The sequence below is a fragment of the Cervus elaphus genome, chromosome 23 (genome assembly GCF_910594005.1).
Source record: "Cervus elaphus chromosome 23, mCerEla1.1, whole genome shotgun sequence".
Taxonomy (NCBI): Eukaryota; Metazoa; Chordata; class Mammalia; order Artiodactyla; family Cervidae; genus Cervus; species Cervus elaphus.
Window position 1 is genome coordinate 39928486 of NC_057837.1, and position 24025 is coordinate 39952510.

Genomic DNA, 24025 nt, shown 5'->3' on the forward strand with positions numbered 1-24025 from the left:
CTTCTTAAATTTGTGGGCATTTATCTGTGAAAAACAGGTGTACATCTGCAGCTCGAGCATTTGAAGGGTCTTGGGCAGAGCTGGGTGGGGGGGGCACGTGGCCACTCACCAGTTCCGCTGATCGAGTAGCTGGGAGATGGACAGAAGACCTGGGCTGTGAAATCCTCAAATGTCATGACTTCACGGTGGTTCTGAATTATTGCTTCAAGATAGAGAGCTCTCTCCTCGTAGCTGCGGGCGTCAGTTAAGGAAACAAGTGTCCATGCAGAACGAAATGCAGGGCAGTGACAGAGCAGCGACTTTGTTTTAAACACAATCACACACCTTTTACACTCGGATGGGGAATGGGTACCTTGCAAGTGCATAAGCATCCTATTGGAGAATTAAAATAGGAGTCATAATTCATGAAAACATTCCAATTTCGGAGGCCTGCGCTTCTCTTAGACTTCAACTGCACCCAAACCAGTATCGCTAAAAAAAATACGTAAACTGATAGTCACAGAATCAGAGCAAAAGGCTATACCCATTTCCTTCTCCACTCAACTTGATAGGAACAAACAAAAAGACAGATGTGGATGACAGCCACATCCCTTTCCATCCACAACCATGGGACAACGCTGGATCACCCCTTCTGAGTCCCCGGAGGAGATGTTTTTCTCAGCCTACTGATAACGTGAATTGACACTCTGATGCTCCAAGCGAGAACCGGTGATACACACTTTAAAAAATAAGACCACTGGGAAGGGAGAAGGCTAGGAAGGTTGGCTCTGAAGGGCCCCAGAGTCTCAGGCTGAGATAGGCCATGAGCATTAGAAAGTTATTAATTATTAGAAGGAACTAATATTAGTTATTAGTTCTAAATAACTAAATAATATTAGTTATTAGAAAGAACTAACTGGGAGAATCTACCAGGGAGCACACAACACAATATTAAAAAAAAGGACTATTGGCTTTTAATTAAAACTGCAGCCCTGGAACACACGCATTCAAATGTGTAATCAAAAACCAGGCACCAATAAAACTTACAAGCGTAACACGCTGAAGCAACTTTCCAGCTGTCTCAATAGGGCCCCCGCGTGCGGCAGCCTTTCATGGGGCAGAAAGCAAATCTTCCCCTTTTGTGTGTGGCTTCTGTTTCCTCGGAAGGTGAATCACGCCTTCCAATAACAGGATAACGTCAGGACAATTGGGCAGCGAATGGAGGCGACGCACGGAGGGCTCTGTGAGTTAGCACTCAGGGGACTCAGCGAGCTGGCTCTTCCCCCTGCTTCCCCGTGATCGACGCAGAAGTTAAGGGACGTGGTTCAGTCATTTTGAAAACCGTGCTAATTCTGTAGGAACACAGGGAATGTGGGTTACCACCCGTTTATTATCTGTAGCTCCAGAAAGGCCAGAGTAATTCTAGCATTTCTCACTGAATTTTAAAACTATCTTTTCAAAATGGCCTCTTTTAATAATGCAAGTTGGGGAAAAATTCTGCCCTTCCAAATAGCTGTTCAATAGGCATGCATTTTAAAAGAGGAGAGTATTCTACTCTCTTCTGGCAAAGGATGCTCACGAGTTTTCCCTACAAGGGGTTTTGCTCCTCCTCCTTTAATTACATTCAGGGAAAGGTTTTCAGCCCACGAGGAGCCCAGAGGCTTTCTGGGGCTGGCTGTGCAACACAGGACCATGGGCTCTCAGTGCCTAGGTGCACTGAAATTTAAATGAATAAAAAATGAAGAAATAAGGAAAAGGGTTCTTGTGTGCCGCACGCTGTATTTCACGAACACAGAGCCTGGACTGTGCAGACACAGGGGACACGACCATCACCAGGGAAAGCTCTCCTGGGCCGGCCCATTCCAGAATCGCCCTTCAGGCTGGCTCTGGGCAACTTTTCAAAAGGAACAGGAGTTTCAAGACAATGATGGATGACGGTTTGCAGGGACGGACGGTGGTCGCAGCAGCCTGAGGCCTGGGCCATGTGAGTCTGCGTTCCGGCTGAACTCCAGGTGACTCGCCTTCTCGGACAGGCTGCCAAGTGTTGCGGCGCGGCCCCCGTGGCCTGGGGGACCCACTAATGCCGTTCACGTCTCATTACGAACATGCGTCTTCCGCACAGCGCTCGGCTGTTACCGAGCGCGGCCCTCCGAGCCGCTGGGCCGCGAACAGCAGGATGCTGGGCCTGGGCGGCCGGCTGGCGGACAGGAGCTGTGACACTGAGCTGGCACGTGCAGGCCCAGCAGGGGCCGAGCGAGGCGTGACAAATGACTCAAAGGGCTGAGCTCCACTTGCGGCTGACGACCACCTGAGCCTGGGGCCCCGTCGGCGCCCCTTCCCTGCTCGCGGCCTCTGCAGTCCCGTCCTGCTGGGTCCTGAGGCCTGGGCTGCGTCCGGACCCCGTGCACATGGGGCTTGGACGTGAGCACACGCTGGGCTAGAGACACGGTGGAGGCCACACGCCTAGAGGGGCGCCCCCAACGCTGACCGAGCTCACTGGTCCCCGCGGAGGGCTGCCGCGTATGCCACCCCCATGCTTACCCGCCGGGTGGCCGGCAGCCTTGTCCTGAGTGAGTGACACGCTCCCGCTGTCATGAGCTTGTCTCTGTCAAGGCTGAGTGATCTGGGCTCCTAAGAGCACCTCCATCCAGCACTGGACTCCCAGAGGGAAATAATCCAGCTTTGAGGTTCTTGGGTACAGTAAATACAATGGAGTAATGTAAATATAAATAGAACACAGTCACTCAGTCGTATTTGACTCTTTGTGACTCCATGGACCGTGGCCCACCAGGCTCCTCTGTCCATGGGATTCTCCAGGCAAGAATACCAGAGTGGGTAACCACTCCCTTCTCCAGGGTATCTTCTTGACCCAGGGATAGAACCTGGGTCTCCTGTACTGCAGGCAGATTCTTCACCATCTGAGCCACTAGGGATGCCAAAGTCTTCAAAAAAGGCACCATAGTAGATGGGGCACAAAGGTGCATCCAGAACGGGGCCCTGGAGCAGGAAGGTTTGCTTCCTAGAAGGTTCTCTGCTATCACGAGAGCAGACACTCCCCACCCCAGGCTGGGCTACACTGTGCTGAATTGGGTGCTGTCATTCAGACAAACACCTACGAGGGATGGGGTGAGACCAGAAGATCGTCAAGTACATTTTCACTTGCAGCCCAAGCCAGAACATGTACACACCATGACAAAGAGAAGACAGACACCACCCCAACCCTGGCACCGTTTAGAAACAGCAGAATACCAGACCACCTGACCTGCCTCTTCAGAAACCTGTATGCAGGTCAGGAAGCAACAGTTAGAACTGGACATGGAACAACAGACTGGTTCCAAATAGGAAAAGGAGTATGTCAAGGCTGTATATTGTCACCCTGCTTATTTAACTTACATGCAGAGTACATCATGAGAAATGCTGGGCTGGAAGAAGCACAAGCTGGAATCAAGATTATTGGGAGAAATATCAATAACCTCAGATATGCAGATGACACCACCCTTATGGCAGAAAGTGAAGAAGAAATAAAGAGCCTCTTGATGAAAGAGAAAGAGGAGAGTGAAAAAATTGACTTAAAGATCAACATTCAGAAAACTGAGATCATGGCACCCGGTCCCATCACTTCATGTCAAGTAGATGGGGAAATGGCAGAAACAGTGGCTGACTTATTTTGGGGGCTCCAAAATCACTGCAGATGGTGATTGCAGCCATGAAATTAAAAGACGCTTACTCCATGGAAGGAAAGTTATGACCAACCTAGAGAGTGTATTAAAAAGCAGAGACATAACTTTGTCGACAAAGGTCCTTCTAGTCAAGGCTATGGTTTTTCCAGTGGTCATGTATGGATGTGAGAGTTGGACTGTAAAGAAAGCTGGGTGCTGAAGAATTGATGCTTTTGAACATCAATGTTGGAGAAGACTCTTGAGAGTCTTGAGAGAAGTCTCAAGAGAAGACTCTTGAGAGTCTCTTGGACTGCAAGGAGATCAAATCAGTCCATCCTAAAGGAGATCAGTCCTGGGTGTTCATTGGAAGGACTGATGCTGAAGCTGAAACTCCAATACTTTGGCCACCTGATGCGAAGAGCTGACTCACTTGAAAAGACCCTGATGCTGGGAAAGATTGAGGGCAGGAAGAGAAGGGGACGACAGAGGATGAGATGGTTGGATGGCATCACTGACTGAATGGACATGAGTTTGGGTAAACTCTGGGAGTTAGTGATGGATAGGGAGGGCTGGTATGCTGCGGTTCATGGGGTCGCAAAGAGTCAGACACGACTGAGCGACTGAACTGAACTGAAGGAGCTCACACGTGCCAAGAATCTTCTTCTTCTTCTTCTTCTTCTTTTTTTAAGTAGCTTTAAAAAATGTAGCTGTGGAATCTTTGTTGAATTTTTTAAGAAGTACTATCCAGGGCCACTAACAAAGAGCAGTGTCTTGGGACATTTTCATACCTAACATTCTTAGGACGTCAATGCTGGCTGCGTGCTATTCAAAAAGGCATTTATAATTTAGACACCAAAGACTTTATAAGGTGTAAGCCATGTTAAGATATGAACTGAAGGCTGAAGTAATTCCAGGCAGTGGGTGATCAGTAACCTTTGACCAGAGGAAGCAGGTGGCTATGGAGCCACCTGGTCACACAGCCAATGCCTGTTTTGATGCCAGCGGTTGCCCTCTGGCTCTCAGTAAGTCCACTGACGTGAAATTGACATTCTGTCCTGAAGTACTCTCTCATTAAATACCACACAAGGCAAAGCAGTTTTTAAGAGAAAATTTCCCCTTGAGTACCAAATGCAAAGAACATTCAAATTACTAACTAGAAACTCATCTTGGTTTCCGCCTAGTTTTGAGTCTTTTACCTACTACTCTACTCAGTGTTCTTCACTTGCATAAAGAAGTAATCAGAGTAAACTTGGGTGGTTTACTGGTTACATATGTCTTCACTGGTTACATTTTCTCAAAAAACTCCAAGAGGGACTTCCCTGGGGGTCCAGTGGTTAACACTTCCCCTTAGAATTCAGGGAGACATGAGTTCGATCCCTGGTCTGGAAACTAGGGTCCCACATGCCTCAAGGCCAAAAAACTAAAACACAGAACAGAAGCAGTTCTGTAACAAATTCAATCAAGACTTTAAAAATGGTTTATAACAACAACAATAACAAACAAAACCTCGAAGAGAACTTTCTGAAACCCTCAAGATAAACTCTGCTGGGTTGCAAGAGCTTCAGGATTCAAACCCGAACCCCCAGGTTTACTCTGATCACTGTTTGATGCTTAGCAGTGACAGAAGCAGCATGACAATCAGAAAGGAGCTTGCTCTTCTCAGGAAGACTGGCCTGCATTTGAATTCCAGCCGCCCCTCTTGCCCTGGGTCTGGGCCCCAACCTAGGCTGCCTTCTGTGCCTGGTGGGGATGGTGACGTCAGCTCTCGTGGCTGTGGGAAGATCAGACAGAATCCTAGCAGGAAGCACTGACTGGGGTTCCAGCACACAAGCTGGAAGCACCATGAGTGTGGATTCCCTGTCCCTCCTCATCCCCAATGTGGGCCTAAGGCCTTGTCTTCCAGAAAGAACATGGTGGATAATCAAAGGCGGTGGGGTGCTCTGTGTCCAGCTTTAGGCAACAGCCTCCTTTACACTGGATCCACCTGAGCTAGGATGAGTCCTGTGGTTTCCATGTTACTAACAGGGAAACAGATGCTCAGAGTTCAGGTGAGTTTTCTCGGGTCAGTTACTCAGGGGTGCAACTGGGACTAGAACCCTGGTCTTCTAACTTAACTGCTTTCAGCTAATATCATAAATTCTGAAACACATGGGGTTAAGTCAATTCCATGATCTTGTGCAAGGTTGGGATTTATTTATTCTTTGAATGAAACTTAAACATATGTGGGTATAAAAAGTCAACCTACAACGGAAACTTGAGTACACAGGTTTAAGCTGCAGACCTTGATGACTTTATGGTGGTGGTGGTTTAGTTGCTAAGTCGTGTCCAACTCTTGTGCCTCAGGGACTGTAACCTACCAGTCTCCTCTGTCCATGGGATTTCCCAGGCAAGAATACTGGAGTGGGTTGCCATTTCCTTCTTCAGGGGATCTTCCTGGCCCAGAGAATCGAACCGGGTCTCCTGTCTTGCAGGTGGATTCTTTACCACTGAGTCACCAGAGAAGCCCTGATGATTTTATAAATTCCTTAAAAATAACAATGACTTCATTCTTTTTGCTTATTCAGGCTCTTTTTGCTATTCAGGTCACAGGAACCCAGCGGGAAAGAGGGGCTTCCTTTGGGCCTGCGGTGGTGGGAGGAGCCCAAGGCCTCTCCAGCCCCTGGGAGAACCACTGCTGGGGGTTCTGAAACAGAAAACAGCCAGGTCTACACTGTACTCCTGAGATCATGGAGAGTGGGGGCAGGGAGGGGCCTGTGTGGAAGGGCCCTGAGGAAGGGAAACTGGTCAGAAAGCGGGAGGAGATGCGGGCCTCCAGACAGCAGAGGTGGAGGGGAAGGAAGTGGGTGGCAGATGGCAGGATGCCTGGGGGTGTGGGGACTCCCGCTCTGGCCAGGCCCCAGGGTCAAGCCTTAGGTGGCCTGGAGGGCATTGAGGTGCAGAAGCTGATGCAGAGGATGGAGAAGCAAAGGGAGCCTGAGGGGCCTGCGTGGGGTCAGGGGAGCAGCGCTGGGGAGGAGGCGGCTGTTGTCGCTCAGCAGAGCTCTGGGGGGAGATGAAGAAGAGTTCTGAGTCTCCAGCTGGAGAAGGTCCTGGAGGAGACCTGGGAGGGACGCACACTGGGAACAACCCCCTCTCCACTTTAGGGGGAGGGCAGAAGCCAGAGGGCAGGACAAGCCCTGGACCACGTGTTTCTGGAGGGCAGGGCCTCCGTTCATGTCTCACGTCTGCTTTCTTAACCTCTTCTCTGGTTGGTACCTGCCGCTGGGGCCAGAGGGATGCTCCATAGGTGGGCTGGGCTGGCATTTGATAATCCGTAATAAATGGATGTAATTCCATAATAAATCAAGACAGGAGCAGATGCTCCTAACAGCCTAAAGCCATGCATCACTTTTACAAAGATTTTGTTTGTCTTTCAAATATAATGCAAATTTAAATTCTAGGACTGTTTAAGACTCCAAATAAATGAATCATTCAAAGTAAATGTCACCGCCTGGAAACGGATAAAGAGGACAACTTCACTGAACAATGTAACCAAAGAGATAGATGTTTGGGAAAAGGAAATTAAACACATAAGATATTAGATTAGTTTTCAGACTGTAATGGTACACTCCTGGAGAGGAGGAACCAGTGCACCACTGCTAAGAAAGGAGAAAAGACCCATGTAACCAAGTTTAAGAATAATTCACAGGAAATGACCAGAGTAAATAGAAATGGGGGAAAAACAGATTTTTTTTCAGGCTATTAAATTAGACTTTAGGAGAAGGTCTGTTCTCATGGGTGGAGGGAAAGGAAGGTCTCACTCTCAGGGTCCGAGGCACTCCAAGGGTTTGAGGATTGATTACAGTATGATTGGAAATGTTCACGTCGGCTCTTCACAGGGATCGATGTGTGAGGAGCACACCCTCAGTCATGGGCTTCCCTTTCCATCCTCCCCAGCTCCCTCGTCTCACCTTCTGTAAATCACCAGGCAAGAAAGGGCCCCGAGACCCTGTCCCTCAAAGCCTCACATCAGTAAAAACCTAAGTGATGAGAAAATCACATCTAGAGGCCACATGGTTGAGTGAGTGAGCAGACACCCCACTGGCTACCTTGATGATGCAACAACCCAAGAAGTGACAGATCAATGTGGACCACAGAGTGCCAGATTGATGCCAGTAACTCGGTTTCTGGGAGGAAGGGAGTCAATGTTACCAGCACTGTCTCTCTTTCAGATTTTCATTCATCCCAGAGAGCTGACAAGTATGCTCCCAACGTCAGTCATACAAACGACCGCTGCTGACAATTTGCTGGCGTTTAACATCGACGAAGTTACAACTGAACAGAACACAGAAATGCGGAACTGTCTCTAAAGGTCTTGAATCCTCTTTGTGGCAAGGAATAAAAAAGGGTCGACAATTAAAATAGCAGTGCACCTGGATTTTAAATGCGGACTTTATTACTGCTGACTGTAAGAGGCAAATTATTATTAAATAATATACGTGACAGGTTTTAGTGCAACATGATTTGCACTGAACCATCTGATACTTAGTCCCCAACCACTCTCACTTTGGAGAAGAAAGCCAATTCATGTGACCTATGGATTGGTTTTTATCCAGGTTGCTTCTAAAAATAAATTTGTGATGATACATGATAGATAAGAGAACAAAATCAAAAAGGACAAAAAAATCTTCTTTGGCAGAAGTTCTGACCCTAAGTTTCCTGAAATATTCTCAACTGTTGCTCCTCACCAACCCATTGGGTCCAGATGAAGTCAGGATGGGCTTAGAAAGAATTAAATTTGCCAGTCCCAGCGCTTCCCTTGCAGTCCAGTGGTTCAGAATCTGGCTGCCAATGCAGGGGACACGGGTTCAATCCCTGGTTGGGGAAGATCCCACATTCCATGGAACCACTAAGCCCGTGGGCCACAATTACTGAGCCTGTATTCTAGATCCCAGGAGCTGCAACTCCTGAAGCCTGCGTGCCTGGAGCCTGAGCTCCACAAGAGAAGCCAGCGTACCACAACTAGAGAGCAGCCCTCACTCACCACAACTAGAGAAGGCCTGCAGAGAAATGAAGAGCCAGAGCAGTCAAAAAGAAATTAAATATTTTTTTTTTTAATTAAAAGTATTTGTCCCAAGTATTTGCACTAAACTCTACAGATTTTCTTATTTTTTTTTCCATTTCAGAAAACAATTTTGGGGGGAAATACTCCTTTTTATGATGTTTACTTTGAGCTGTATTTTAAGATGATAAATAAGACTGTATCTGCAAACAGAAAATAGTATTTCTGTATTTTTGTAAAATAATTATAGCTTAATGGCATCTGAGCTTTCCAGACAGATACTCATCTTAACACCAAATTATCAAATGACAAGAAGAAACTCCAAGAAAAGTTAGGGGTTTACCAGATGCAAGTGACCTGGAGACTAGGACAGCTGTCCCTGTGAGAGGGACTAAGTGACTCCCAGGGCCCATCCAGACCCAGTTCCAGGGGGTAAGATAGGGTGTCATTCAGAGCACACCTGATGACCACGGCTGCTGACCTGCGCTTGCAACTTGAGACAGCCACGGACTTATCAGTCAGTGAAAAAAATACTGCCCCAGTGATCGAAACCTAACTGGAAATTTGGGGGAATTCTGATAACACAAAGCTCCTCCGTGATCAGAGGCAGCAAAACTATGTTTGCCTCACAATGTTTAAGCGACTGAGTTCCTGCAATTAGAGACAGTGCGTGATGCCAACGGCTCGCGGAGGCCATGCTGAGTGGGCATGAGGGTTGAGCTGTCCTGCGATGGGTCCAGGCAGGGTGGGCACAGACAGCCCTCTGAAGACCTGCTCCGTCTGTGGCCACAGCTGGGCCTGTCAATAGATCTGGGCCCCGCGCTAACCAGAGGGGCCAGAGAAGCCCAGAGAGCCCCAGGACAGGGATTTTGAGCAACTGGTGGGCAAAAAGCATCTCTTTTACTCTTTTTACACCTGTCTCAGAATTAGGATCAGCGTCAGGTTAAAAAAAAAGTGATGATCAAGAAGCATATGGAGTCAATGTAATGGGAAATGGTTATGTTTTGCTTTCAAGGTTGACCACAGAATTCCCAGCGCCTGTTAGAATGACTCTGGTTTCACAGGGACTCGACGTGCGGTTCTATGCCCTCTGTTCATCTTAGTTCTAGGCTGTGCAGAGAAACAAAAAATATCTACATACAGTTCTGTTACAAGCAGTTTGTCTGGAAGTGGACCGCATCCTCCAACAAAAGGAGGAAACAGCATTTCCCCACAAGGGAAGCGGGGGGAAACACAGGCTCTCTGTAGATGGTGAGACCGCGGAAACGACTGAGCATTTTGTGGAATCCGGCACTGTGCGGGGCCTTTCAGAAGCTGTATCTATATCACTTACCCTCACGACTCTACATATGGTCTGTACTGTTTCTCTCTTTACACACAGGAGCAGCGTGGCAGAGGGAGGGTGGTGTCTGGCTCCAGACCCCGAGATGGTAAATGCCAGGACCTCCACCCTGATCGCAGCGTCTGGATCCCAACCCTAGCAGCCTGACTTAGGGCCCCAGCTCCAGCCACAGCCCTGCCTCTCGATATCAGAATTCTCCCCTGAAGGGAAGGGACTGGAGGAGCCCCAGCTAACAGAAGGCCTGGTTAGATCTACTCGGTGATGTTTTTACAGAGACCTGAAGGACAACAGAGTCAACATCTACACTACATGTTAGTAGATCCCTTTGAGTACCTAGAAACTTCCCATTTTTTAAGAGTAATGCAGGAGGAAATAAAGAAACAAGACTATCCCGGTGGGAACAAACATCAGAATAAGAAAGATCTCTCAACAATAACACGTGCTTTAAAAAGATGTGCAGATGAAAAATGATGGGTATTTGCATCTTGATGTTATGTGGTTTTATATGCTAGGATTATTCTACTTTATACTTTAAATGAAAACTGTCGGTTTTCATATTTTTATACACAAAACTCCCTGTCAGGGAGTCTGTTAATTCTGACTAAGATACATTCATCACGTTACACGCAGAAACAACCCCAGAACGCTGTTAAAGATAAAATTCCCAACTCACACAATTCTCTGGGACTTTCCACATTTGAGCCTTATAGAGTCACTCAATATCATCTTCGTGACTAAAAATAAAACTGCAGTATCACTTAAAATTATAATCAAATCATTCTCTTGCAAATTAAGACACTTACTCTTGGAAAAATAACGAAATTGAATTAGGTGTGTCTTTTTCTTAATAGATCAAAAGCAACTCCATTAAGCCAGCAGTTTTATATTAATGGCATGAGACATGGCCCAGATGAGGAAAATGTCCTTTGTAGCCATTTTGTACTTTATTTAAAGAGAGATGGAACTGTCCCTCAGAATTCAAAGGTGAAGCAAATTGTACCTCAGGTCCCTGGACCGGAAGGCCAACACGCCCCCTGGGAGGCAGCCATGCAGAGCAGACAGTCTAGGTCTGTCTTCCTTCGATTTCTTATTTCTTCCAGTCACTCACCAACCCATCCATTCATTCATCATCCATCCATCCACTCATCCACCCATGCACCCATACAACCCCCCATCCATTCACCCATCCACCCATCTGTCTATCCATCCACCTGATATTTACCGAGTGCCTCTTCTGTATCCATAATTCTTCCTTCAGCTGTAAGAAAAGCACTTCCTTGCTACTCAACTCTCTTTTAAGTCTCGGCTTCGACAATACCTGACCATCACACTGAATGTTCCAGTATTCGAGGGGGATTCTAAAACACATCGTGGTGAGGTTACATCATCATTAGCTTGAGTTCTGTTGGGATAACGGCTCTCTCAGAAGAAAAGAAACAATCTTTACATAACAAGTAAGAACAGCCTACCCAGCGTTGGTCTAGCACTGCCCTTTTTGCAGCCATGAGCCCACTGGACCTTCTGGAAACTTCCATTCACAGATGGTAAGGCAGAGAGCAGACATTCTTCTCCTGTGTCCATCCAGCTAGAAGTGAGCATGACTCGAACTCAAGTCCAGGCCAGTCTGATTCCCAGTGCTAGTCTCTGCTTCTCTCTTACATTGGTTTCAGTTTAGTATGAATATTAGTCAAGAGTTTGCAACGCTCATGCTAAGTCAACTCATAAATACTGTTGTTTGGTGCTGACAGGAAGGTGAGAAGAGACAAATCAGAGCCTTCTGTCTGTCTCCAGAACCAAGAATGGCACAAAATAAACTGGCAAGTTTTACAGCTAATCTGGCATAAGAGGTGACTCCTAGCTGAATTATTATCTGCACGACTGACTTAGGAAGCCAAGATACAGAGTGATGAACTATATGAATTTATCCTTTCATTTAAGTGTCAGAGGTTGGGAAATTTAAGTCAGCCTGTTTAAGCCAGATTGATCATACTGTGCTTATTTCTGTTCACATTTTGAACAACAGAACATTCTAAAGTTTTATTAATTAACTCTTTGGGGTGGACATTTTTGTGGAGAGGATGGCTGAGCACTGTCAGGCAGGGATGATGAGGTCAGGGTGCTGGACACAGCAGAGCTGACCACTGGGTGCTTTACAATTAAAACACTGAGCGGGGACTTCCCTTGTGGTCCAGTGGCCAAGACCCTGTGCTCCAGTGCAGGTGGCCCCAGGTTCGATCCCTGGTCAGGGAACTAGGTCTCACATCCTGCAACTAGGAGATCTCCTGACGCAACTAAAGATCCTGCATGCTGAGATTGAGACCTGGCACAGCCAAATACATAAATATTAAAAAACAAAAAAACACTGAGCAGCAATGAGAACGGATGGCTCTTCTTTAACTGTTGTTTTCCAAGGGTCATAAAGCTTCTTGGAAAACCCTTATTTTTAATTATGTGCCCACTTGGCGTCACTCAGAAACACTGCAGAGGTTAAAAGCCTCTGTGCAATGACTCTGAGGGAGAGAGAGATGAGAAATGCCAGCCTGGTGTTCCTGCACCCTGGTGGCAAGTCAAGGTCAGCCCTGCCTGGGATGCAGCTCCGCTGAATGTGGCCTTATCACCTAGGCAAGTAGCCTGCCTCCTGGAATCTCAGTCCCTCATCTGGAAGAGGGGCCTCATGGTGACCTGCAGGAGTACATGCCATGTGCCTGGAGTCGGGGTGGGCAGACTACCTGCCCACGAGGGCACTCAGCCCCTGCAACATTCACGAGTGGAACCTACCAGGATGGCCAGCAAGCAGGACTGGGGTGTGTGGAGCCCACTGCCTCAGAGCCAGGAGTGGAAGGCAGGACAGGTTTCGAGCTGCGGGCCGATCCGCTTACTGCCTGCTGGAGCTCAGGCGACTGGCCCAGAGTCCTGGTCCTGCTGAGGGTGGAGGCAGTGGGTCTCCCCTCGTCCTGGGCCTGAAATCGTTTCCTCTAACAGGTGAGGAAATATTCCAGGGGACATGTTCTTCTTCATTAAAAACACAAACAGGAGGACCAGGAACTAAGAGAATAGTCATTAAAAAAAAATATTTATTTATTGGTTGCTCTGGGTCTTCAATGCTGCGTGCAGGCTTTCTTTAGTTGCAGTGAGTGGGTGCTACCCTCTCGTTGCGGAACAAGGGCTCTAATCGGGCGGGCTTCAGACGTTCTGGTGCATGAGCTTAGCTGCTCCACGGCATGTGGAATCTTCCCAGACCAGGGATCAAACCCAGGTCCCCTGCATTGGCAGGTATATTCTTAACCACTAGACAACCTGGGAAATCAGGGAATAGTCATTTCAGTGAAGGAAAGTTGGGTGTCCCCTACAGTTGATCCTGAACCAGATCAAGTATGTCAGTTTTTTACTTCGTAAACTGAGGTTTCTGACAATTTTCACTACAGAAGGAAATGCCTGGGTCATTTTCTATAGAGACAGCCCTATAGCGAATGTCCTCTTGAACCTGTTGTAGAGGGATTGCCCGGGCTCTCCAGTGGTGACAGAATTGATTAGCTGCCTGGTGTCACAAGCCAGGTGATCAGTTGGGACAAAAACTAGGGGAAGGGCCAAACGTTATCCTGTGGAGGTCCCCTGAACTTTGCGACAATGCTAATCTTATTAAAGGTGAGTGACGCCACCTAACGAGCTTTACTTTTGAGCTTTTGGAAGGACAAATTAAAAGGCATCTACTTGGACTTTTTAATCATTTGCAATGCCATCCAATTCCCTTGACTGGAGAGAACTAAAAAATTAAGACCACAGTAAATCCTGTTGTTGATAATTTTATATATAGTGGTATGCATTCATGGGCTTCCCAGGTGGTGAAAGTGGTAAAGAACCTGCCTGCTAATGCAGGGGACACAAAAGAAGCAGGTTTGATCCCTAGGTTGGGAAGATCTCCTGGAGTAGGAACCCTCTCCAGTATCCAGTGTGCATTCATTAACCCCATACTCCTAACTCCACTCCTCTTCCCCTTTGATAACTATGTTTGTTTTCTATGTCTGTGAGCCTGTTTTTGTTTCATAAATAAGTTCATTGCTACTATATTTTTTTACTGATGCAAAGGATTGACTCACTGGAAAAGACTCTGATGCTGGGAAAGACTGAAGACAGGAGGAGAAGGGGACAACAGAGGATGAGATGGTTGGATGGCACCACCGACTCAATGGACATGAGTTTGAGCAAGCTCCAAGAGTTGGTGATCAACAGGGAAGCCTGGAGTGCTGCAGCCCATGGGGTCGCAAAGAGTCGGACACAACTGAGCGACTGAACTGTACTATTTTTTAGATTCCACGTATAAGTGAGATCATATAATATTTGTCTTCCTCTGGCTGACTTACTTCACTTAGTATGACAATCTCTAGGTCCATCCTTGCTGCTGCAAATGGCATTATTTCATTCTTTTTCATGGCTGAGTAATATTCCACTGTGTATATGGTACACAGCACCCCCCCCCCCCCACACCTTTTACTGTATAGCACAGAGAATTATATTTGATATCCTGCAATAGACTACAATGGAAAAGAAAAAAATATAGATATATACAAACATATATATATAGTATAACCAGATTACTTTGTTGTACACCTGAAACTAACACAATATTGTTAATCAATTATACATCGGTAAAAAATTAAAAACTAAAAATAAAATAATAAGACCAAAAATAAAGGCCACAGCATATCTTTTGAAAACAGTTATATAAAGTTAATTCTTAAGGGAAACCAGTTGACTAATTCAATGCCAGGAACACAGATTCTGAATGCTGTATGCACATAGGAAGATAAGTAATTATGTTTTACTGAAAAATTATTTTGAAAGAACAGATTCTGATCTCCCCCCAAACAACTTTGTCTCTGGCTTTTGTTGTTTTAAAACTAGCTGGCCTCCTTTTTTGGCCAGGGAAATTCATCATTGTTAAATGCATAAAGTCCTGAAATTGCCAGTCTCAGAACTAACTGCCCATGTGAGAAGCAGCTGTTCTCTGTTGGCCTCTGCATCATGGCAGGATCCAGCTTCCTGGGGCCCACATCTGGCTGGTTACTGTGCCCCCCGCATCTCCTAGATGGATCCTGCCCACACTAAAATTTTAAGAAAGACCATTCAAATTTAGGGACAATCCATTAGCCATTTTCAGTTCTGCCACAAATGCAAACATTTTTATCCATCTGCCCATATGTCCATATGCAAGCATGATTATTAATCCTATTATGTGCCAACCATGAGCAAAGATTATTAGAATAATTCTTGGAAAATTCTAGGAAGAAAAGGTATGGTGATTTTCATTTTAAAGCTGAAGAAACTGAGTCTCTAGTAAGTTAAGTATTAAATGAACATTGGTAATTTCATAGTTCAACATAATAATCTTCCCAGAAATGGCAGGGGGTTGGGGGGAGCACTGCATTGCCCCCAGAAAATATTTGGGGAACAGTGGAAGAGACTAGGAGAGGGATCTAAACCCAGCCTGGGCTGTGGTGTTTGGAGAGGCTGGGCCACGCACCTCCAGGGGCCACTCAACTGTGAGAAATCAGGAATAAGCCCTTTGACGTAAGGAGTAAACACAGATGCAATGTAAACATATAGTCCATTTCTGAAAAACCAGACCACCAACAGCTTAACTTATATCACAAGACTGAAGTATTTCTCTGATGAGGTCTAACAATTGTGAATACTCATGCATCAGCCCACTCAGCTCCTTTAAAGCAAGCTTTCCTAATTAACCTCATCATTAATGTGTCCTCATTTCAATCTGGTCGGAATCGTGCACTTAAAGGACCACCGAGGTCGCCTGACAGGTTTCCCAGCCTGCGATGTTTTCTTGAGAATGGAGACCACATTCATAGAGTCACTCAGTCGTGTCCGACTCTTTGCGACCCCCAAGGACTGTAGTCCATCAGGCTCCTCTGTCCATGAGGATTCTCCAGGTAAGAATACTGGAGTGGGTTGGCATGCCCTCCCAGGCTGAGGAACCTTGGCTTCAGAGCATCACTGATAAGGGCTAAGATGGATTAGAAATGCAGTTCCCAGTGATGGAATTCTCATGCTTTCCAGAACAGAACAGAATGTAGATCAAACAAGAAATACAATATTCTGTAATGTGTATTTCATGTAGCGAAGAAAAGCCGAACAGAAAAGTAGATAAAGATTTTGATGACATTTTTGCACCATCCTAAGCCCTTGGTTTTAACCATAGCATCTGAGACATAGCCACAGAGCATCCGCAGTGGGAGGAAGCGAGGAGGACTCAGAGGAGTGGGGACACACGGGGTGGCCATGACTTGGTGTCCAAGGAAAGCCCTGAAGAACCGAGCCTCAGGCATTTGGCAGGTCAGGCAGTGAGGAGTGAGGTGTACGTAAGCGCAAGGAAAGCAAAAGGTAAAGCAAATTTTGACAACACGATTAGCCACTCCCCCACCACCACACACACACACATGCACCCCTTCCCCACACACTGGCTTTTCCCGGGACTTCAGGAGGGGAGAAGCGTCTGCAGCTGCTCTCAGTTATGCTTTTAGGGAAGCTGCTGTGTTGAGACTGACAGCTAAGGCGCCTGGGCTCTGAAAGCAGCAGGTTCAAAGCCAGAGTAGATGGGGAAGGGTAAGAGCATTTTTGACATGAGCACAGATGCTCTCTGCCCCTCTAAGCTCTGCAGGCTCTGCTCCAGGGACACCCTGAAACTGCAGAGGGCAAGTCGAGGACGCCCCAAAGCTGGAACAAAGGGATGCTTCCTGCCCAACGCTCAGAAGTGAAGACAAGGGAAGGGAAGGACCTCTCCCCCCTGGGGCACGCTTGTTTTCAAGCGAAGCATCAGTATCTTTCATCCCTTCAAGTCAAGAGAACTATATTTAAATTCCTTCTAGGGAGAGCCACTCAGAGTGAACTCAGGACAGGTACACAGGACTGTCTATAAAACATAAACACCAAGGACCCGCTGAATAGCATGGGAAGCTATCGGTATACATAGTAGTGTGTCTGTCCTATTGAATGTATTAAATATTTTATAATAACCTACAATGGAAAAGAATCTGAAAAACATGTATGTGTAACTGAATCACTTTACACCTGAAACACTGTAACTTCAATTTTAAAAATTCAACTATACTTCAATTTTAAAAATTAAGGAAATAACAAGGTGAACTTAGGAACGACTACACAAGGTATTGTTAGGTGTTCTACCCTGATGCTCTGAAACCAACTGGACATCTCAGGGAGGTGGCTCCCTTGGGGAGTCTCCACCTACTGGTCCCAGGATCCAACGTGTCCCAACACTCCAGGCCTAAGGGGCTCACTCGATACCAGGAGCAGCGGACACCGAGGCCCCTGTCCGTGCAGGCAGCCCTGCCCAGCACCCTGCCTGCCTACGCCAGGTGCCGCACACCTGTGAGGTGCTCTCCCTGCTGGTGGATTTGCCCAGCTCTCAGCTCAGCCCCAGGTGAGGGCACAGCCAGGGGAGGTAGCGGGAGGGAGAGAGGAACCAAGCAGAGATAGGAAACTTAATTCCACGATGGAGAGGCGTCGGGAAGACTGTCAATTTATCAGATTCTGTCATCCCTGAGCTGCGGAGGGGAAAGATGGGCTCACAGTGGCTCCCAGAGCTCCACCACGAGGGCATAAAATACAGATGCAGCTGACGTGGAGCCAAAACGGAAGGAGGGTGAAGAATACACTCTGCAGTCAAGTGCAAGCTCACTAAATGATATCTGAGAGAGGAGAGGGAATCGGGGCTGTCTTCTGACTATAAAGGTCAATGGGGCAGAGCCCAGGATGACCCCCCTCCGCCCCGTCCCAGTCAGGGCAGGGATGGGAGGGGAGGGAGGCGAGGGGTGGGCACAGTTCTCAGTCAAGGAGTTGGGCCGGCGATGGGCTTGTGGGAGATGACCCTGGAACGCGGGTGGTGAAATGAGAGGACCCTGTTCTCTCCATTAGGGGAATGGGAGACCCAATGTGGGGATCAAGGTGAAGCTTTGGTCCCTTTCCAGAGACTGTTCTAGCTTGACCGAGATTGAGACTGCGGAGAGGATCAGTGAACATTTTTGGAGATTCCTTGCTCCAAATTCCGTTGAATGATCCCAGAAATATTGTAGCTGCTGAAAACTGGGTGAGTAATGCATTGGGTTGAATCATGAAAAACTGCTGGCTTCTGACCTACAAAAGTGGCAATTCCCTGTGGTCCAGTCTGATTCAGAGTCTTGGAGCACTGTGGGAAGCCCACGGCCTTTAACGCCCCCTCTCAGCTGGCCTGGCCACAGCCCCATCCGTGGCCACCTCTTCATTTTCAGGCCACAGGTCACTCGATCGCTAGGGGATGTGGTGGCCTCTAGCACGTGTCGCTATCAGAGCACTTCAAAGACACCCCCCACAGGGAACCACGGGGCTACTGAAACCCCTTGGCGCCTTCCAGTTCGGCCCTCTTAATTCAAGGCCTTTACAGGCGGGCTTTACATGAGTTTGCTCAGATGTCAGTGTATTTGTAAATACTCCTCCTGCTAAGCCAAACAACTGAATAAGATCCACCTTTCGCTCGCTAGAAGGTGTCGTTTATTCCTTCTCCCAAGGCAGTTCCACACAGGATGGAAGAACAGCCTGGTGGCTGACGGACGAGGTAGACACAGATGCTGCAGCAATAAAAGAGCGATGAGGCCCGTGTCCCTGCTGGGCAGCCAGGGTCAAGCCGGGCAAAGAGGTACAGAAACAGCAGCGTGGGCAGGGAGTCAGACACAGGGATGGCTCTGAAAGGCGACAATGAGAAGACATTGTGGACTTTGCTGCCATGAAACTGGAGGCAGAAGAACCATCTAAACAGAAGGAAGAAAGCCCTGGCCTCGTCAGGGCCACTGGGTCCTAGGGGAGGAGACGCTGAGCTCAAGTACCGGGGGGGCAGGGGGCAGAGTTCTGTCTTGACGGCCCTGCCCCTCCTCCATCCTGCCAGGAGTCCGCAGTCTCAGAGCCTGTGCATCAGCTGGAGCTGGGCAGGGCCCTGCAGGCACCAGACCCCCAGGTAAGGGCTGACTGATGGGATGAGGGTGGAGGGCTCCGAGATCCGATGTTGTGTGCCGGGCCTTGGCAAGTTCCTGCCCTCCCTGTGAAATGGGTATATAACAGAACCCATCTATTAGTCCATGTGTTAAATATAATAGGTCTGATGAAATGTTTGCTAAACAAAGGCTCTTCTCCAACAACTGGATCCCTATCTGTTTCCTTTGTCCCTGCAGGGTACTTAACGTAAAGTGGGGCCTGGAGAATACATCCTTTGAGAAGAAAGGTGTGATATGGAGACATTTTCCATCAGAAAACACCCCATGAGTGGGCAGGAGAAACGGGATTACTTTTACAAAGCTAGCATCCACAGCAGACCCTGCTGCACTGGTAGCTTGTACGATCATCACACTGACCATTCCTTTTCACAGATGTGGCAACTGAGGCCAGGACACGTGACCTGACGTGGTTCAAGCCCCTCTCCTGATTTATAACTCAGAGGCCTGACTGCCCCTGGATTAAAAAACATAGAAAACACTGAAGAACTGACAGTTGTCCTTCTAGGCAGTCCTGATGACTCTGTATAACTAGGTGCCCCTGGACAGCCTAGATGCCTGACTGGAAACATTTTTCTTCTTTCTATTTTCTAATGATGGAGACTGACCTGGGTGGGGGATTAACCCACAGAAAAGCTACAGGCAACAGTTAAAATCCCTCTGAATCAACAGCCGCACACCCAGCTTCAGAGCCATACAACACAGGTAATTTAATTTCATAAAAGGATCTTTCCAGAGTTTGCTTTTTCCTTCCAGCCTATTGAAATGTACACACCATGAGTACAAAGTACAAGGCACTGTCAGGCTGTAATTTGACTTCTGCACATATTTAACGTGCTGCTGGGGATGAACCATTTCATGGTTCCTGTGCTTTAGCGAATGAAATAAATCAATGTGTTAAGAGAGCGATTTTTTTTTTTCTTGCCATTTGGGGGAAGCGCTCTTTACTTTTCTATTAACATGAACTTAATGAACCATTTCACATTCAAAACCCCTTAGAAAGGTCGTAATGCCTATTTCTTAATTAAATTTTTTGAAGTCCAATAAGGCTAATTTTCTTTTATACCTCCACACGGGGAGCAGTGCTTTAGAGGAATAACTGAGAATAAACAGCAGCATAGAGTGAGGACTACTTCAGGTGGTTAAACATTGATACTTGGAGAGCTTTATGAAGGAAGATAAAGAGAAATGGCCAGCAGTTTATGAAGGATGATCAACGAGGCAGGAATTTGGGGTTGCCATGGAATTCAGGCCTTAGTAAAACTTCTCGTGTGGTGATGGCTGGGTGTGAGGCTTGCAAACAAGCAGCATCATCAAGCCAAACATGAAACAAGAAGCAGGGTCACTCAGGATGAAGGTTTCTTTCTAGAATTTCTCCTACACGTCAATGCTGAAACTTGCCAGCCTGCGTTGAAAGCCTGAGGCTCCCTACGAAGCAGAGACAGGTACTTGAGGCTCACTGCTGCCTCGTTCTCAACGGTCTGATTTTTTTTTTTCCCCGTCCTAATTACAGCAGACAGCATCGCAGCTTTGTCAGCGTTACCTGCTCTCAATAGAGGCGCTCTCGGGGCCCCGGTTGCCGAGCCGGGAAGAAAGCAGGCTCCCTGGCTGGCAGCAGTCTTGGACCCTCGCCCCCGGCCACACTGTGCAATCATGCTGTTTATTCCCCTGTAACAATCAGACGGAGCGGGCAGAGCACCTGGTCCTCCCGGCCGGCCCTTCCTTGGCAGCTGATGGGCAACCTCCCAGCCAGGTGGTCGAGCTTCAATGACATGAGCTAGCCATTCTAGGGTTAACGAGGACTCACTTTCCTCAGAAAGCCCCGGGAAAATCAGTTATTCATAAAGGACACTATGCCTTTTGTTGCTCGCTGAACAATGTTGCTGAAAACCCATTAAATTAAATTCTCTTTATTGGACTGAATAATGCAATAGCGATAGCCCCAGCGAGAAGTTTGCCCATTTATTTACCAAATTTCTGAATAATTTATACATGGGATCCTGGCTCTTTTTCACTGAGTGGCCAAATGCTTCTTTGGGACAGAACAGCGTAGCCTTGCCTTCATTTTCATGTGGGTTAAGGCTCACTCGCAAATGAAAAACAAACAAAAGCAGAATGTAATTGAGTGGCCGGAGAATGAAGTCTCATTTTAACTGAGAATTCACATTCCAATTTTCTTTTGCGGGAGCACTTTCAAATATATTGGCATGAATTTATATCAGAGGCTGTTTCTTTCTTTTCTTTTGTTTTTGGTATGTCTCAGAGGATCACCACTTTCATGATAGAAAATGAAGAGAAGGAAATAAGAGTAGGACTTGTAAAGGGTCGAGAATCTCTAAATTGGGGAAGGGCTTGGGTGGGAGGTGGTCCCGAGGAGCTGAGTGCGGGCAGAATTTGATGGTGACTTAGACGTCCCCTCCGGCTCCACACAAAGTTGCTCATAGAGGCCTCAGTGGGCGGCAGTGGGTCATGGCGGGACTGCAGTAGAAAAGAGACACCTTCCCCCCTCCTCCTCAACTTTCCCCCTCCCCAGGGGTTGACAAGGGGTCCCAGAGGGGGCCCTCTCTTCCCCTCCTGAGAATGCTTGGTATCCCACAGTTAGATGTCCAGGCTGGCCTCACGGACTGAATGTGCAGAGAAAGACTGAAGCAGAGGAAACATAAGGGAAACCAAGGGGCATAGAGATCAAACCATCGTTTAAATAATGCTGTCCTTGGGATGCAGCCTTCGCTGTTTGGGAGGCTGTTTTAAAATAAGATATATATGCAGTTTTCATTTGGAAGTAGCATTAACAAAAACATCCACAAAAAGTTAGATTCTCCTAAAACACCTACTTGCCATCAAAAAGAATATAAAGCCAAGCCAAGAAAAAAAAGGTCTGTTGGATTTCACTTTCATTTAAGGAGAAAAACCCTGCCTTTTTTTTTTTTTTTCCAGAGATGAAGATGGTCTCAACAAACTTAGAAAGACAGGCATAGTTTTAGTTGATAAGACAAACTCAGAGTCCTTTGTGAGGGTATTTTTAGCAGCTGGCGATGATGCAGCTAGGACGCTGAAGATGTGGGCAAGCACAGGGGTTAAGGGTGTAGATTTCTCTCTGCCGAGAGCCCAGAGGCTCAGCCAGGTGCCCCGGATTCCCTCTGTGCCTGAGATCCCCTTGGAGTAGAACAGGCATCAACCCCACTATGAGTCAGGACCAACCATGGACCCTTATCCCCGGGGTGAGTGCCCAGAAGATGCTTTATAGGAACTGCCCAGATCCCAGCATCTCCACTCTACTCCCTCAGTCCTGGACTGACCTGGGCTGCAAGCACGTGCTCCGGCCCCCAGACCCTGTTATGCAACCACTTCACGGGTTTTCTTTGTAGTAAAACCTCAAAGGCAGAATCAAACTGGAACCTAGGCACAGAACAAAGCCAGTGCCAAGCAGCAACTTTCTGTTATGTGGCTGATGAAATGCCGAGAGCCCGGGATTACAATCAGATGCTCAGAAATAAATGTTTTAGTTTTGTTTCCTGATCATTTTTGATAAGCGCTCTGGGCTTTGCCTTGGCATTTATCTTGCCGAGGCAGCCTGCCGTCTGGTCACAGTGTACGCGCTCTTGTGACATTATCTCTGAATTACGAGACCCACCTGGAACAAGGCCCCCACACAAAGGTATGAGGATGCGCCGGTGACAAGCGGACGCTCTTTTGCGGCTCAGAAACAAAGGCTGACACTTCTGCGTGAATAGACAGAAAGCACATCAAAGGCGGCCTTTTGTAGAGAAAAATTGCGTGATGCCCACTTTAATCTCTCTGAAAAATCTATGCACACACTGAACCCGATTTCATTTTTCACATAAATGCTGAGGCTTGATACAAGGACATCTTTTTCTTTACAGTTAAAAGACGAGGAGACAAAGACGTGCTAGCGTAGCCTTTGCACTTTCTAAAGCTATCTCAATGGGCCGGGACACTTAACCACTGATACAAGGGCAGGGACTCCACAATAGCTGCATTTGAAGCGCCCTGACTAAAACCAGTCATTGTTATAGATTAAAGAAACGCATTAAGATCGACATTTTCCTTAAAGCTGCATAGTTTTTATACTTTAACCCTTTGATCAATTAACAAAGGTCTGAGATGGTAAGATGCTAATAACACAAGGGCTTACACAAGTACAGTGGTCCAGGGATGTGATCTGAAGAGGATCAGATGCAGCTGCTCCTGGATGAGGAAGGCTGCAGAAGAGCACCTCTCCAGGCAGGGATGGGGAGGCAGTTCTCCAGCGAGCAGACATCTTGGATTGGACCTGAGGTCATCCAGGCTGTTATTTTTGAGGAGTGGGGGGACTGTGGATGCCTTACACCCTCCACCTTCCTCTCCTTGTATCTTTGGGTCCCTCTTCAGCCCTAGGTGCCCCAGAAGAGGGGCCCAAGTTCTGCAGCTGGTGCTGCTTGCCTTTCAGAGTTTCCAGCCAACATGCTGGTGGCCCCACCTTCGTCTTCTAGTTCTAATCTTATGTGGGACATCCTCTTGCGATGGGGGTCTCTGTGGTCACACTGCCCGTGCCCCGGGCCCATCCCTGCCATTCCTCCAGCTGTGTGCTCTCGAGGACGGCCTGTCTCCTCGTGGGGGAGCAGTGAATGCAGTGGTCCCACAGGAGGTGCTGAGTATATCGCACAGCACAAACTGAGGCCCGAGCCCCAGAGAGATGGGAGCTCCAGGCCACCACTCCCGGCTCTGACAGAAACCGGGGAGCTTCCTGACTCCATCTCCTATGGGCAGCACCTTTCCTCCCATCCCTCAGGCATCTGTGACTCCCTGGTAGTCAGAGTGCTGCCTGTGCCTCAGAATCGCCTGGTGACTAATCAGTATGCATTAATCCCCACTCCAATTCGGGCTTCCTCAGTGGCTCAGTGGTAAAGAATCTGCCTGCAAAGTGGGAGACACAGGAGACACGGGTTCG

General features: G+C 47.5%; 1 protein-coding gene across 4 annotated transcripts in view; it reads right to left on the bottom strand.

Annotated features, from left to right (window-relative positions):
* RALGAPA2 (Ral GTPase activating protein catalytic subunit alpha 2) overlaps positions 1 to 24025 on the bottom strand; it is a 271302-nt gene that overhangs the window by 20815 nt on the left and 226462 nt on the right. For all 4 annotated transcript variants that reach the window (XM_043882987.1, XM_043882990.1, XM_043882989.1 and 1 more), the window contains one exon: positions 110 to 231. In XM_043882987.1, the coding sequence (XP_043738922.1) occupies positions 110 to 231 (122 nt within the window). The remainder of the gene's footprint in view (positions 1 to 109; positions 232 to 24025) is intronic.